Below are 17,611 nucleotides of genomic sequence, written 5' to 3'. Positions count from 1 at the left end.
TGAACAGACATTTCTGCAAAGACGACATCCAAATGGCCAACAGACACATGAAAAAGTGCTCAACATCGCTCGGCATCAGGGAAATCCCAATCAAAACCTCAACGAGATACCACCTCACGCCAGTGAGAATGGCAAAAATTAACAAATCAGGAAACGAAAGATGTTGGCGAGGACGCAGAGAAAGGGGAACCCTCCTCTACTGTTGGTGGGAATGCAAGCTGGTGCAGCCACTCTGGAAAACAGTATGGAAGTCCCTAAAAAAGTTGAAAATAGAGCTACCCTATGACCCAGCAATTGCACTACTAAATATGTACCCCAAAGATACAAATGTAGTGATCCAAAGGGGTACGTGCATCCCGGTGTTTACAGCAGCAATGTCCACAATAGCCAAACTATGGAAAGAGCCCAGATGTCCACTGACAGATGAACGGATAAAGATGTGGTATATAAATACAATGGAATATTACGCAGCCATCAAAAAAAAAAATGAAATCTTGCCATTTGCAACAACATGGATGGAACTAGAGGGTATTATGCTAAGTGAAACACGTCAGAGAAAGAATTATCATATGATCTCACTCATGTGGAATTTAAGAAACAAAACAGAGGATCGTAGGAGAAGGGAGGAAAAAGTAAAACAAGATGAAATCAGAGAGGGAGACAAACCATAGGACTCTTAATCATAGGAAACAAACTGAGGGCTGCTGGAGGGGAGGGGTTGGGGGCATGGGGTAACTCGGTGATGGGCATTAAGGAGGGCATGTGACGTAATGAGCACTCAGTGTTATATGCAAGTGATGAATCGCTGAACTCTACCTCTGAAACTATCAGTACACTATATGTTAATTGAATTTAAACAAAAAAACAAAAATTTTTTAAAAAGATTTATTCACATACGTGTGTGTGCACACACGAGAGAGAGAGAGCGCTCGCTAGTGGGCACACTAGCCAGCATGTGCATGCTGGGGGAAGGGGCTGAAGGAGAGGGAGAGGGAAAGAGGGTCTTAATCAAATTCCACGCTGAGCATGGAGCCCAATGCAGGCTTGATCTGACAGGCAGCAACCTCAGGACCCTGAGATCACAACCTGAGCTGAAACCAAGAGTCAGACGCTTAACCAACTGTGCTACCCAGGCGTCCCTAAATTTTCATTTTAAAGCTGAGTACTGTATTTCTGGAAAGCAACAGAGGCACTTTTGATCAGATGTGGATCTTAAAATAACTCTATCAATAAATTTAAGATCCCCAAATAGCATAAACTCAACAACATATCTTACAGGAAATTCTTTCTCCTATATATTTTATTATAAAATACTTCTTACAATCAGAAGAATTATTTGTTAAAGCTCCTCTACAGGAGCTTCACTGAACACTGTGGGACTCACCCATGCTGATTCACACAGTTGCAGTTCACTAATTTTCACCGCTGTATGGTATTTGATTTTATGAATAACACTGTAATTTATTCTGTAGATGGACTGTGTGACTGTCTAAAGTTTCAAAAAACCTGCTCAAACATTCTGGTACAAATCTCCTGGTGCACAAGTGCAAGTTTCACAAATGAGTTACAGATGCATCCGAGGTACCGCTCTCATCTGACAAGAGCGGCTCAACAGGACTGGGGTCATCAGACCGCCCCCCCTAGCTACCTCTGACTTCAAGTAGCCTCATCTGTACTATGTAATAAATCCTAGGCAACATTACCAGAGGAAGTATGTGCCACACCAGTATTATCAGGGGAAAGCTTGAGAGGCAATGCTCTAGAGATACCCCCGGAGCACAGCTGCTGTTGGAGAGGTATCTCCAACTTCAACTCCTACTTAATGCCAATGCGTGTTTTCTTTTTTTTTTTTAATTTTAAAAAAGATTTTATTTATTTGACAGAGAGAGAGAGCATGAGTAGGGGGAGTGGCAGGCAGAGGGAGAGGGAGAAGCAGGCTCCCCGCTGAGCAGGGAACCCGAAGCGGGACTCGATCCCAGTACCCTAGAATCATGACCTGAGCCGAAGGCAGACGCTTAACCTAGCCAGCCAGGTGCCCCACCAATATGTTTTCTAATGCAATTGTGGCAATGGACGAAACTCCCTGGTTCTAGTTGCTCCTCATCAGGTTTCTTCCCAGGGAAGAAACCAAAACTGTCCTCTGCAAATAAGGACCATCCGCACAGAAACTCAAGTCTTACATTTCTGATAATCTAACAAGTATAAATTGGTGGTTTCAACGTGTATTTCTTTGATTTCTAATCATCTTGAAGCACATTTTCATGTTTATTGGCCACTCCTATTTTTTCTTCTGTAAAATGCCTGGTCATATCTTTTGCTCACTTCTGTACTGGATTACTGCCCTCTTTTTATTGGTTTGTATATGCTGTTCATATTTTCTGAACACTTGTGTCCTCTGTTTTATCAATTGCTTAACTTTTTCGTGGTGTTGTTTAATGAGTAGAAGCCCTGATAAAAACTATTAATATATATATTTTTTTCTTTCTTAAAAGATTTTATTTATTTGACAGAGAGAGACACGGCCAGAGAAGGAACACTAGCAGGGGGAGTGGGAGAGGGAGAAGCAGGCTTCCTGCGGAGCAGGGAGCCCGATGTGGGGCTCGATCCCAGGACCCCGGGACCATGACCTGAGCCGAAGGCAAACGCTTAACGACTGAGCCACCCAGGCGCCCCAAAAACTATTAATATTTTTGACTGGTGCTTTTAATGCCTTCCTTTAAGAAATCTTTCTCTACTCTGAGGTCTTAGAGGTCTTCTACTGTTTCCCAAAAGATGTAATTTCCCTTTCACATTCAACTCTGATGGAGCCAAAATGTGAATCAAGTTCTTCATCTACTCTTATTCAACATTATACTGGAGGTTCTACCCAGTGTACAAAGACATGATGAAGAGATGGAAGTTGTACACGTTGGGAGGGAAGAAATTAAAACCTACCATCTACACAAAAGAATTCCCACACCCAAATACAAATTATTAGAAAAGAGGATTTAGGGGCTCCTGGGTGGCTCAGTTAGTTAAGTGTCTGCCTTAAGCTCAGGTCATGATCCTGGGGTCCTGGGATTGAGCTCCAAGTCGGGCTCCCTACTCAGCTGGGAGCCTGCTTCTCCCTCTCCCTCTGCCCCTCCCCTCTTCCAATGCTCTCTCCCCCTCTCTCTCAAGTAGATAAATAAAATCTTAAAAAAAGAAAGAAAAGAGTATTTAGTAAGATGGTTGAATATGGGATCAATGCACTGCAAGTCAAATACTGCAGGTTTTGGTAGGTATCAGGACAAAGAAGTTACCCTCTACAAAAACCTGCTAAATCATTTTACTCTAAATAGATGCTTAATGTTATTAAATTTCTACATTTGATTATATTACGTTGTACAACTAGTCCACTGTATTTTCTGCGTCTGACGATCATATATTTTTCTCCTTTAATATGGTAATGCGGTCAATTGCATTTAAAAAACCTCTAAGGTTGGGGTGCCTGGGTGGCTCAGTCAGTTAAGTGTTCGACTCTTGATTTGGGCTCAGGTCATGATCTCAGGGTCATGAGACTGAGCCCTAAGTCAGGCTCTATGCTGGGTATGGAGCCTAAGATTCTCTCTGCTCCCCCGCGCCCCACTTTCTCTCTCTCTTAAAAAAAAATCTCTAATGTCAACTTTTCAATCCTGGAATAAACCTAGTATATAGTATTTTGTTTTTTATGCACTGCTGGGTTTGCCAACACAACCATACACTGCAGAATGTCTCCTTGGCAGAATGCCTTCTATCATCCAGCACTCACAGGACATACACATAACAATACAAAGTTCTGGCTAATATTTATATAAGAAAACTTTATATTTAAGCTTGATACACATTTTAAAACAATGTGAAAGAAGATTCTCAAATTATATTTCAAATACAATTGTCAGCATATCACAATCACGAGACAGTATGAGGAGCACCTCCATAAAGGAGATGCAGGCCTTGCGTGTTGCTAGTGTTGAGGGGCCCCATTACTGCACATAAGCAACTGTTTATTATAAACGTTCAAGGTTTGGTAATCGGAAAACTATGCCTTGAGCACTTTACACCCTAACAGATTGCTACTCACATGTAGACATTTTGCTGGTTTTAAATATGCTTAGGCAAGTTGGTTGAGGGTTTGGGTTACATTATACCTAGATGAGCCAGATATTTACTTGTGACTTGAGAATACAACTCATAACACAAGTTAGGTGAGAGATGACGACTTTATTTTGTTTATAATTTTTATATCTATATTCATGAATGAGACTGGACTTCGATGTCACTTTCTCATACTTCCCTTGTTGGGTTTCATTATGAGCTGGGCACAGTTTCCTCTTTTCTCATTTGCTGCAAAAGTCTATCTAACACTGAAATGGTGGATTCCCTGAAAGTCTGATAGTACTCTCCTATCTAACTCTGCAGACCTGGTGCTTTCTTAAGCAGAAAAAAAATTTTAATCACTAACTATAATTTCTTCAGTGACCATAATACTATTTAGGATTTGAATTGCTTCTAGAATTGGTTTTGGTAAAAATTTCTAGGATTTTTGCCATTTCATCTAACTTTCCAAATTTGTCAGAATTGTTCATAAACTCTTAATCTTGCTCTGTGCGGTAACTGCTTACATTCCCTTCAATTCTTAAATTTTTCAACACTTTTCCTTCTTTGAGCCATAAATATTCATAATATTTTTTATTTCCAAACATACGGAGTCTTGTTTTCCTGAATTGACTTTCAGCTTCATTTGCAGTGAGATCAGAGAATATTCTGTATGACTTCACTTACATGAAACTTGTTGAGGATTGCTTTATGCCTCAGTACCTGGTCAATTTTTACGTGTTCCAAAAATACGCTTTAAGGAAACTGTATTTTATATTTGCTGGGACGGTATTCTACATTTGTCCATCCAGTGAAGTCTGTTAATCACATTTTTTAAATCTCCTATATCCATACTTATTTTACCTGGTTTTTTTTTTTTCCCTCTCAATTAAAAGGAAGGTATTAAAATTCTCCCATTTTGATTATGGATTTATCTGTTTTTTTCCTTGTAATTGTATTTGTCTTTTGTATATTGATCTTCTCCTACATTGTCTTTCCCTCATTCTTTCTAGAATGTTTATTAGATAAGTTGATCCATATGAAACTCTAACTTTACAGATCAAAATTAGACTAATATTGGTCATCTCATTTGGTTCAACCTCAAGATCTTCTAGAACTATTCTCTATTAACTCATCTTTCATATTTTCCACTTATCTCAGAGATTCCTTCTACATCACTATGTTCTTTCTTCATTTGTATATAATTGCTGTTGAAGCACACCCTTGGGGGGTTTTTAATGTCAGTGAATTTCTAAAGTCATGTTTGATAAAATCTTATTCCTTACTCATTTTTTAATCCATCTTTTATCTCTATAAAAGTTTTAAAAGACTTTGCATTTACCTATTTAACAATCTGTATCCAATGGTGCAATACCTAATGTCCTTTGTAGGTCTAAATTTTACTCTTTGGTTCTGGTGCCTCTCAAACTTTTGATAATATATTCCTTTGTGTGTTTGCTAATTTTTTTTAGAGGGGTGGTAGAAAATTAATCGGTAGAAATACTAAGGGGCCCAGGTTTACACAGTTTTATCCATGTAGCATTTGTGTTTGTTTCTGCTGGGTGTCAAAGAACAAAGTCACCTGTGGTCCTTTCATTCTCGGTCGTGCAGGAAGTATAAATTTGAGCCCCACACTGAAATGAGGCCAAGGCGACAGTAATAAATCTAGAAAGGGGACTGTATTTATTCCAAGTTGTTATGAAGATAGAGAGGTTTCCGTGTTGCCTCTTTTTATAGACAGGGAGCTTTTCCTTCCTACCTTCACCTTTCACTGAGGGATGCAGCTACTTCAAAGATTCAAGAGCTCTGTGCAGAAGACTCAGATCCAGTTCCCCACAAAGTCTCCTTTCTCCATAAATACTGAAAGCTTTTATTTTAGTATTTTACCCCAGCTTCCACAGGACTTTTTAAACCACTCTGATTTCAGTTCCCTGTTCTTTTTTTTTTTTTTGGCCCTTTAGGATCTCCCTTAGTTTTTGTGAGCCTAATGTATTAAATAATTTTTAAAAAATCTACCCAGCATTTAAGTGTTTTATAGCTACAGAGCTTTTCAAAGTACCTGGTCTGCCTTACTACCAGAAACTTTCATTCCCCCTTTTCAGTAATTTCTAAGAGAAACACTAATGTCTAACTTTCATCACATGTATTACTCTACTCTATGTAACTGTTAGAGCTTCACTAATTTAGGTAAGTGATAAAGAAAGTCAGTTTAAATTCATTAAAAGTCAGAATCACATAAGTATTTTTAGAGAGAAGTAAGTTTGATTGACATCAATAGCACAGAGTATTTGATCTTGGCTAATAAAGCTTCCAGTACATGTACCGAATACTTTTAATTACAAGTCACTTTTATTCATTATACATTCTACACATACTGCTAAAAAATAGTTTGCTCTTCTGAGTGAACTGAGGATGACCCCTGAAACATTTACATTGATTTGTTAAGCAAATTAATGATTTTAGGCATCTCAAATTCAAAACATTATACCTAGATGAGCCAGATATTTACTTGTGACTTGAGAATAAAACTCATAAACTCTTTAATCTTAGGCTTAGTTTAGAGAAATTACAAAAATGTAATTGAGGGAGCTTCATAATCAACTACTAAATTCAACTGCAGATATCCTGTAAAATATTTTAATGTAGTCCCAAACGTAATTCCTTAAAAACTAGCCTTTAGCACTGCAAACAGATATTGTTCCCACAAGTATAAGATTAGCCAGTTCTTTACCTCTCCAGCACTTGCACATTCCTTGGCTCTTCTGTGAAGTGCAGCCCACGTATCTTCATACCTAAAAAAAGCAAAAAATAATTCAAAATGCAAACCACACATTAAAAAAAAAATACCATCTAAAACTGAACCTGGAACATCCTATGGTGCCCTAAGAAAAAAAAAAAAAACAACTCAAAAATAATGGGGACATGTCACAAGGACATAGGAGAAACTTGAAGAGGCTTCCAATGGCCAAACCTGGGACAATCTGAGCAACAAAATAAATAATGGTAGTGATGGGTTATAACTCAAGGGCTAAAACAAACATCCACGAGTTCATAGTGATTTAAATAAACAACTGAACAAATGAATGGGGGAGAAGAAGGGAATTCTATAGAATTCCAATTAATAATTGTAGAAAAAATGATTAAAATATCACCACTTGGTAAACACGACAATAATTGTTTCAGGCAAGAATTCTAACGGATGCTAAAATTAGTGAGGGAAATTATGAAGAGAAACAACATATTTATTACATAGTTTCAAAATATCTCCTAAATTAAAAAGGGGGAAACAGTACAGCAGTGTAGAAACCAGGCAGACACTTCCCTAACCACGTGATCCACAGTAATGAAACATATAAACATCATGTGTCTATTAATGTGATGCCCTGAGGACACACCATTGCCCTTCCGGTATTCTTGCCAAAAAAACACTGTCTTTAATCATGAGGGGGGAAAAAAGGCACGTAAACCTAAATTGAGGGGCATTTTGCAAAATAATAATATGAAAATAACAAAAAGTACTCTTCAAAAGTGTCAAGGTTATAAATAACAAAGACTCAGGAACTGTTCCAGATTAACGGAGATGAAGGAGGTACGGTGACTAAATATAACCTATGATTCTAGATTGGATCCTGGTCCCAAAATAAGGACATTAATGGGATAGCTGATGAAATCTGAATGAGGTCTGTAGGTTATGGAGCAGGGTTAATTTCCTGGTTTTCGTAATTGTACTCTTACACAAAATCTTCAAAATATGCAAAGCAATAATTGACAGAACTGAAGGGAGAAATAAACCATTCTCCAATAACCAAGACTTCATACCCCACTCTCAATAATGAATGGTTAAAATGACCAGACAAAAGATAAACAAGAAAGGACCTGAACACCATAACACAATAAACCAACTAGATAGAAGAGATATATACAGAACACTCTACCCAACAACAGCAGAATACACATTCTTCTCAAGTGCACATGGGAGATTTTCCAGCATAGATCATCTGCTGGGCCACAAATTAACTCGCAGATTTTTTTAAAGGGGGTAAATGAGAAATCTCTGAACCTTTTGCTCAATTTTGCTAACCTAAGCCTGATCTAAAAAAGTCTATATATTCATATGAGATACATATTTATATATGTTATGAGATAGATATCATACGAAGTATCTTTTCTGACCACAATGGGATGAAGTTTGAAATCAACAACAAAAGGAAAACTGGAAAATTCACAAATCTGTGGAAATTAAATAAATACTTTGAAATAATCAATGGATCAAAGAAAAAAATAAGGGTAATCAGAGAATATTAAGAGATGAATGAAAATAAAACCACAACATACCAAAACTCATGGGACTCAGGAAAACAGGGCTTTGAGTGAAATTTATAACTATAAACGCCTTACATTTAAACAGAAGAAAGATCTCAAATCAACAGCCTAACTTCACAACTTAAGGAAGTAGAAAAAGAACAAACTGAACCCAAAGCTAGCAGAAGGAAGAAAAAAATAAACATTAGGGCAGATAAATAAAATAGAATATAAATATATTGGGAAAATCAATGAAACCAAAAATTGGTTCTTCAGAAAGACTAACAAAATTAAGTCTTTAAGTGGACTAAGGAAAAAAAAAGAGAAGACTCAAAATTAGAAACAAAAGTGGGGACATTACCAATTTTATAGGAATAAAAATGATTATGAGAGTACTATGAGTAACTGTACACCAAAAAATTAGATATCTAGATGAAACAGACAAATTCTGGGGCACCTGGGTGGCTCAGTTGGGTGGGCGTCTGCCTTCAGCTCAGGTCATGATCTCAGGGTCCTGGGATCATGCTCTACTTCGGGCTCCCTGCTCAGCAGGGAGTCTGCTTCTCCCCCTCCCTCATCTTCTGTCCCTCCCCCCCCCAACTTGTGCTCACGTGCATGCTCTCTAAATGAATAAATAAAATCTTCAAAAAATAATAATAATAAAAAAAAAACAAATTCCTAGAAAAAGAAAACCTACCAAGACTGAATCCCAAAGAAATTGAAAATCTGATAAGTAGTAAGGAGACTGCATCTGTCATTGAAAATCTCACTCCTGAACAATAATGAATCAAAGAAGAAACTAAACAGGAAATAAAAATGTATCTTGAAACAAATGAAAATGGAAATACAACATACCAAAACTTACGGAATACAGTTTTAAAAGGGAAGTTCATAACAAATGCCTACGTTAAGAAGAAAGATCCGAAATAAACAACCTAACTACGCTTTAAGAAACTAGGGAAAAAAAACAACAACTGAGGCCAACATTAGCAGAAGGAAGGAAATAATAAAGATTAGAGAAAAAATAAATGAAATGGAGAACAGGAAAACAATAGAAAAGATTAACCAAACTAAAAGTTGATTCTGTGAAAAGACAAACACAATTGACAAAACTTTAGCTAGACTAACCACAGAAAAAAAGACAGAGGACCCAAATCAAAATTATAAATGGAAAAGAAGACATTATAATTGACACCACAAAAATACAAAGGATCGTAACAGGCTGTTATGAACAACTATACACCAACAAACTGGACAACCTAGAGGAAATGGCAAAATTCTTAGAAACATACAGACTACCAAAATGGAATTAGGAAGAAACAAAAAGTTTGAATAGCAATCACCAGTAAGGAGATTGAATCAGTAATCAAAAATCTCCCAATGAAGGAAAACCCAGGATGAGATGCCTTCACTGGTGAATTTTACATTAATTCAAGAAGAATTAATGACAATCATTCTCAAACTCTTCCAAAAAATGAAGAGGAACACTCCCAAACTCATTTTAGGAGGCTAGCAGACTCTGCAACCAAAGCCAGTAAAGGACAATATCAGAAAAGAAAACTACAGACCAATATTCCTGATGAATATAGATGCAAAAACTCTCAATAAAATACTAGCAAGTCAAATTCAGCAGCACATTAAAAGAATCATTCACCATGATCAAGAGGGATTTACATCTGGGATGAAAGGATGGTTCAACATCTGTAAATCAATGTGATACACCACATTTATAGAAAGACCAAAAAAAAAGTCCTAGGAGAGAAAAGGCATCTAACAAAATTCAACATCTGCTCATGATAAAAAAACTTAAGTATAAAAGGAGCATAACTCAACATAATAAAAGCCTTATTTATATAAGCTCATGGCTAACACCATACTCAATGGTGAAACACTGAAAGTTTTTCTGCTGCCCAATCTCACCACTCCTTTTTTTTTTTAGATTTTATTTATTTATTTGACAGAGAGAGACACAGCGAGAGAGGGAACACAAGCAGGGGGAGTGGGAGAGGGAGAAGCAGGCCTCCTGCTGAGCAGGGAGCCCAATGTGGGGCTTGATCCCAGGACCCTGGGATCATGACCTGAGCCGAAGGCAGATGCTTAACAACTGAGCCACCCAGGCGCCCCCCAGTCTCACCACTCCTATTCAACACAGTACTAAGAACTCCTTGCCAGAGCAATCAGACAAGAAAATGAAATAAAAGGCATCAGAAATGGAAAGGAAGTAGAATTGTCTCTATCTGCAGATGACATAATTTTATACATAGAAAATCCTGAAGACTCCACAAAAAAAACCTGTTAGATCTAATCAACAAACACAATAAAGTTGAAGGAAACAAAATTAACATACAAAAATCGGTAGCATGTCTATAAACTAACAATAAATTATGTGAAAAATAAAACAATCCCATTTACAATAGCATTGAAAACAATAAAATAGTTGGGAATCACCTTAACCCAGAAGGGGAAAGATCTCTACTCTGAAAGTTGTAAAACAATGATTTAAGAAATTGAAGATGAAAAATAAATGGAAAGGTATCCCACATTCATGGACTGGAAGAATATTGTTAAAACATCAATATTACCAAAAGCCATCCATATATTCAATGCAATCCCTATCAAGATTCCAATGGCTTTTTTTTTAATGGAAGTATAAAAAGCCATCTAAAATTTATATGGAACTGCAAAGACCCCAAATAGCCAAAGCAATCCTAATAAACAAGAATAAAGAGTGAGGCATCACATTTCCAGATTTCAAGCTACACTACAGAGCTACAGTAATCCAAACAGCATGGAACTGGCATAAAAATGAATAGATCAATGGAACAGAATAGAAAGTCTAGAATAACCCAAGCATATGTGGTCAACTAATATTTGACAAGGGAGCCAAGAATACTCAATGGAAAAGACAGTCTCTTCAATAAATGGTTCTGGGAAAATGGGATATTCACATGTAAAATAATGGAACTATGCCCCTATCTTATACCTCTCCCCAAAATTAAGTCAAACTGGATTAAAGACTTAAATGTAAGACCTGAAACCATTAAATTCCTAGAAGAAAACAGGTAAAAAGTTCCATGACATGGGTCTTGGCAATGATTTTTTTGGACATGACACCTAAAGAACAAGCAACAAAAAGAAGTGGGACTATATCAAATTAAAAAGCTTCTGCAGAGCAAAAGAAATAACAAAGTGAAAAGAGACTAAAGAATGGGAAAAAAATATCTGCAAACCATGCATCTGATAAAAGGATAATATCCCAAATATATAAGGAACATATACAATTCAATATCAAAAAAACCCCCCAAATAATCCAATTTTTAAAAATGTACAAAAGACCTCACTACACGGTTCCCCAAAGATAGATGAATGGCCAACAGATATATGAAAAGATGCTCAACATCCTAATTATCGTGGAAATGCAAATCATCAAAACCACAATGAACTATACCACCTCCCACCTGTTAAAATGGCCATCATTAAAAAGATGTAACAAATGCTGGTGAGGATGTTGAGAAAAAGGAACCCTTGGTGCACCGTTGGTGGGACTGTAAACAAGTATAGACACTATGGAAAACATAATGGAGGATCCTTAAAAAATTAAAAACAGAACTACCATATGATCCAGCAATCCCACTTCCAGGTATTTAACCAAAGGAAACAAAAACACTAACTCAAAAAGGTATCTGCACTCTGATGTTCACAGCAGCATTATTTATAATAGTCAAGACACAGAAACAACTTAGGCATCCACTGATGGATGAATAGTGCATATATACAATATATACAATGGAATATCATTCAACCACAAAAAATGAGGAAATCTTGCCATTTGTGGCAACATGGATGGACTTTGAGGGTGGTATGCTAAGTGAAATACATCAGAAAGAGAAAGACAAATACTCTGTGATCTCACCTATATGTGGAATAAAAAAAAAAAATCCAAATTCAGAAAAAGAGATCAGATGTGTGGTTACCAGAGGCAGAGAGTGCAGGGAGAGGGTACTGGAGGAAGGTGGTCAGAAGGTATAAACTTCCAGTTATAAGGTAAGTACTAAGAATGTAATGTACAACATGATGACTACAGTAACACTGTTGTATGACATGAAAGCTGTTAAGAATTCTTATCACAGGAAAAAATTTTTCTGTTTTTGCTCTTTTTGTTTTATCTCCATGAGATGATAAATGCTAACTTATTGTGATCATTTCACAATACATGTAAATCAAACAAGTATACTGTATACCTTAAACGTATACAGTGACATACCTCAATTATATCTTAATAAAACTGGAAAAAAATTTTTGGGCGCCTGGGTGGCTCAGTCGGTTAAGCGACTGCCTTCGGCTCAGGTCATGATCCTGGAGTCCCGGGATCGAGTCCCGCGTCGGGCTCCCTGCTCGGCGGGGAGCCTGCTTCTCCCTCTGACCCTCCCCCTCTCATGTGCTCTCTGTCTCTCTCATTCTCTCTGTCTCAAATAAATAAATAAAATCTTTAAAAAAAAAAAAAAAAACTGGAAAAAAATTTTTAAAAACCTCCCCAAAAAAGAAAAGCCTGGGTCCTAACGGCTGCACTGATGAATTCTGCCAAACATTAAAAAAACAACGGTCTCAAATTCTTCAAAAAAACCGGAGGAGGGAACATTCCCTAATTCATTCTAGGCCAGCATTGCCCTGATACCTAAGCCAAAGACACAGACCAAGAAAACTACAGACCAATATCCTTTATGAACGCTGATGTAAAAATCCTCAATAAAATACAGCAAACTGAATTCAGCAGCATATTCAAAGGATATATACCATGACCTATCAGATTTTTTTCTAGAATTCAAGAATCATTTCACATATGAAAATCAATCAATGTAATATAACCACATTAACATAATAATATAATTGAAATACATAATTTCAATTGATGCTGAAAAAGCATTTGACAAAACTCAACACACTTTCATAAACTCAGATAAAAACTCAAAAAACAAGGAATAAAAGGAAACTATGTCAACATAATAAAAACCATTTATAAAAAACCCACAGCTAACATCATACTTGGTGTCAAAAGATTGAAAGCTTCTCCTCTCAGATCAGAAACAAAGATGCCTGCTTTTGCTAATTCTATTCAACATAGTACTGGAAGATCTAACCAGAGCAATTAGGCAAGTAAAAGTAAGAAAAGGTATCAAATTGGAAAGAAAGAAGTAAAATTATGTTTACCAGTGATATAATCTTACATGTAGAAAAGCCTAGGGATTCCACAGAAACAAACCCTGTTAGAACTAATAAACAAATTCAGCAAAGAGGCAGAATATAAAATCAACACACAAAGTCAGTTGTATTTTCATATACTAACAATGAAAATTCAAAAAAGAAATTTAAAAACTCCATTTATAAAAGCATTAAAGAAATTTAGGATTTAACAAAGATGAAAGACTAGTATGATGAAAACTACAAAACTGCTGAAAGAAATTAAAGAAGACGTAAATAAATAGAAAGATACCCCATATTCATGGATTGGAAGACTAATATCATTGAGATGTCAATAATACACAAAGTAATCTATAAATATTTAATGCCATCTCTATCAAAATTCCAATGACTTATTTTGTAGAAGCAGAAAAAAAAATCCATCTACCAAAATGCACACTTAAAAATGGTTAAGATGGTAAATTTCATGTTATATGTATTTTGTCACAATTTTTAACAATTAAAAACATTGTAATTTAGAGATCTGCTATTTAAAATGGTCTTTCCTCCACTTAATATTAGTTCCAAAGAGAAAAAAACTGTGTTTCAGGGCAATGAACAGACATATTATAGACATCTTCCTATGGTTGTAAATTTTCATGTTAAGTCCCACAGTGCACCCCATTTCAAACAACTACCACACATGAAAGTCTACCCATCTAAATCTTTCAATGAAGTCCATTCAACTAAATCACTAGATTAAAAAAAATAATGATAAAATGTAAAGATTACACCACTGATCTTTACCATACCTTCTTTCATGTTCACTTACGCTCTTCACTCAACAAAACCAAGCAGGAAACTGGTATCAAATTAAGCACTTTTCATTTCAAAAAAGAAAAAAAATCTCTAGATTTAGCAACCATAAAAAGAAAGCCAGGAAAGAGCTAGAAAAGAAAAAGCAAACTGTGGGCATAGGTGACCGTGTCATCATAAATGCAGCTCTATCTTCTCCTGTACACATCTTCAGCATGGATCTGTCAGAGGGCTCACTATTAAGCTCAGAACTGCATATGACATACTTAAGCTATATATTTTTATAACAGCTACATTGAGGTAATTCGCATACCATAAAATACACCCCTTTAAAGTGTCTCATTCAGTAGTTTCTAGTATATTCAGAGTTGGGCAACTATCACTACCACCTAATTCCAAATCATTGTCATCACCCCAAAGTGAAAGCCCATACTCATTCCCCTCTCTCCTCCAATCTGTGCCAACCACTCATCTACTTTCCATCTCTATGGATTTGCCTATTCTAGACATTTCACAGAATGGAATCATGTGTTGGGTTTTGGGGTGTCATCCACCTTGTAGCACACACCAGTGTTCCGTTCCTTTCTGTGGCTGAATATACACTCATCAGTTGGTGAATACTGGTGTTGTTTCTACTTTTTGGCTTTTGTGAATAATGCTGCTATGCACATTTGTGTACAAGTTTCCATGTGGACGTATGTTTTCAATTCTCTTGGTGTGAAATTGCCAGGTCACACAGTAATTCTACATTTAACTTTTTAAGAAACCACCAAACTGTTTCCCACAGCAGCTGCACCATTTTATGTCCCTACTAACACTGCAAAAGGGTGTTACTTCTCCATGTGCTCAACGCTTATTTTCTTTGTTTTTGACTACAGCCAGACTAGAGGGTGTGAAGTGGTATCTCACTGTGGTCTCGATCAGCATCCACAAATGGTGTTGAGCATCTTTTCATGTGACTATTGGCTATTTATATCTTCTTGAGAGAAATATCTATTCAAAGCCTTTGCCTATTCTTCACTGGGTCTTTTTATCGCTGAGTTATAAAAGTTCTTTATATACTCTAGATTCAAGTCCCTCGGCAGAAAAATGATTTGCAAATATTTTCTCCCATTCTGTGGATTGCTGTTCCACTTGCTTGATGGGTTCTGTGAAGTACAGAGGTTTTTAATTTTGATAGAGTCCAATTTATTCTTTTCTTTTGTTGCTTATGCTTTTGTTGCCACATGGAAGAAAATCATGTATTTTAATACTAATCTGCATGCCAACAGGAGGGGAGTAGAGAAGAAAGGGCATAAAATTAAAAATCAAAGAGAACTATCAAGGACTTGAATTCAAAATCAATTTTCTTGCAACAGAAAAACCATAAACATAAATACACATAATAAAGTACTGACTAGCAAATACAATAGTGATCAATCTGCTCAAAGTCTGAACGGACTTTTCATTAATCAAGGAAAAGTAAAAACCCCTCAGGGAAATGAATAAATTAATAATTTCTAATCACTATGTTTAGGTAAAATTTAGTTGTTTTAAGGTTTCTACCTATAAAATTATAAAATATTTTTAGACAATAGTCAGAAGCATAATTTTCTTACTTAAATGGAAACACTTACCTGCTAAGTAATTCTAGACCAGCAGAGTACTTTGGCGAACATGGAACAGTCCTGCCAAAAAAAAACCAAAAACCAAAAACAAAACCACTTAATTTATTAAAATTGCTTCCAATTTAGGCCAACTTAAAAAAAGCTACATATGAGAATTTTGACACTGTCAACTGTTATGTGGAATATTTTTAAATTACTAATGACAATTTACCTAAACTTTCAGAGAAATGTATTGTTTTATTTCACAATTCAAATACTGTAATATACTATCATCCATCACTCTGCCCTACAGATTATTTTTAGCAAACACGACGAATACCTTGATAACATGCTAGATAATAAGAATTTTTTTTTTAAAAGCTCATAATCTCTAGGTTTAAAGTGAAATTTGGTCGTGTTTTACCTATTAAAAAAAAATGAAAATGAAAAAGTTGCACAACACTGGTGTGTTTTTATATAAAACAGGTAACACAGCTCCAGAGGCTCACTTGCCAAGTACTGTTTCAGTTTTAATCTGCTTCTCAATAATGCAGGACTTTTACTTTGTGCTTAATATACAAAATGATTAACTGTGATCAAACAATAACCACTGGTTGTCCTAGAATAAAACAACTACCCCTCACCATGTCCCTTTCAACCATTTCATAATTTTTTCAGAAAAATTTCCAGTGTTACACAATTTATAAATAATCAGATTGCTTTGTAGTCAAGTGCACTCAACAGATGTAAAATCCACTAAAGTAATCATACTACTATAACTAGAGCTGAACGCTACGTGAAATTTAAGTCACAGTAAATTAAATCTTAGCACAGGCTTACCTTGGTTTGCTTTTTACTTTAGCTTCTCTTGACTTGTCACTTAAAGTCTTCAGCCTATAATTCAACAATTATAAAATATCATATTTTTACAGCTTAAGAGATTTTTTTCAACCATGAATTTCACAGTTCTTAAAATTTTACATTGGATGAGCTAATTATTTTAGCAAGAATTAAGCACCTCTACAGACAAGTATTTGAGTGTTTACTGTATGTCAGACACCTCAAATAGAACATTTGTAGCAAACATCTTTGTATTTTTTCTTGCCGCAATCCCTTTTTTAGAAACAGTTCCTAAGTCTGATTGGACTAGAGAAATGTCATTTACCTGGTATTATTAGAAAAAGAAGTGATCCACATAGGTGAATTTGGTAGGCAACAAAGATATCCAAGTGGCACATTTTAATAAAAGATATGATACCAGGCACTCAAAGCTCTTTAAGTACCATTTTGTGAAATTTTAGACACTGATCAAAAGCTTTCTTATTTTTTTTTTAATTTTTTTTTTATTCTTATGTTAATCCCCATACATTACATCATTAGTTCTAGATGAAGTGTTCCATGATTCATTGCTCGTGCATAACACCCAGTGCTCCAGGCAGAACGTGCCCTCCTCAATACCCACCACCAGGCCAACCCATCCTCCCACCCCCCTCCCCTCTAGAACCCTCAGTTTGTTTTTCAGAGTCCATCGTCTCTCATGGTTCGTCCACCCCTCCGATTTCCCCCGCTTCATTCCTCCCCTCCCGCTACCTTCTTCTTCTTCTTTTTTTTTTCTTAACATATATTGCATTATT

The 17,611-nt window shown here is 36.1% G+C and overlaps 1 protein-coding gene across 1 annotated transcript in view; it reads right to left on the bottom strand.

Moving 5' to 3' along the window:
- The window catches only part of DTNBP1 (dystrobrevin binding protein 1), a 115,428-nt gene that overhangs the window by 90,588 nt on the left and 7,229 nt on the right, over positions 1-17,611 (bottom strand). The window contains exons 2-4 of the mRNA XM_081827655.1: positions 16,818-16,871; positions 16,008-16,058; positions 6,827-6,887 (exon numbers count right to left, since the gene is read on the bottom strand). Of these exons, the coding sequence (XP_081683781.1) occupies positions 6,827-6,887; positions 16,008-16,058; positions 16,818-16,871 (166 nt within the window). The remainder of the gene's footprint in view (positions 1-6,826; positions 6,888-16,007; positions 16,059-16,817; positions 16,872-17,611) is intronic.

Source organism: Leptonychotes weddellii, chromosome 8 (assembly GCF_054177405.1).
Source record: "Leptonychotes weddellii isolate Sample4059 chromosome 8, ASM5417740v2, whole genome shotgun sequence".
Taxonomy (NCBI): domain Eukaryota; kingdom Metazoa; phylum Chordata; class Mammalia; order Carnivora; family Phocidae; genus Leptonychotes; species Leptonychotes weddellii.
The sequence above is the reverse complement of the archived record's forward strand: the minus strand, read 5'-3'. Positions and strand labels throughout refer to the sequence as shown.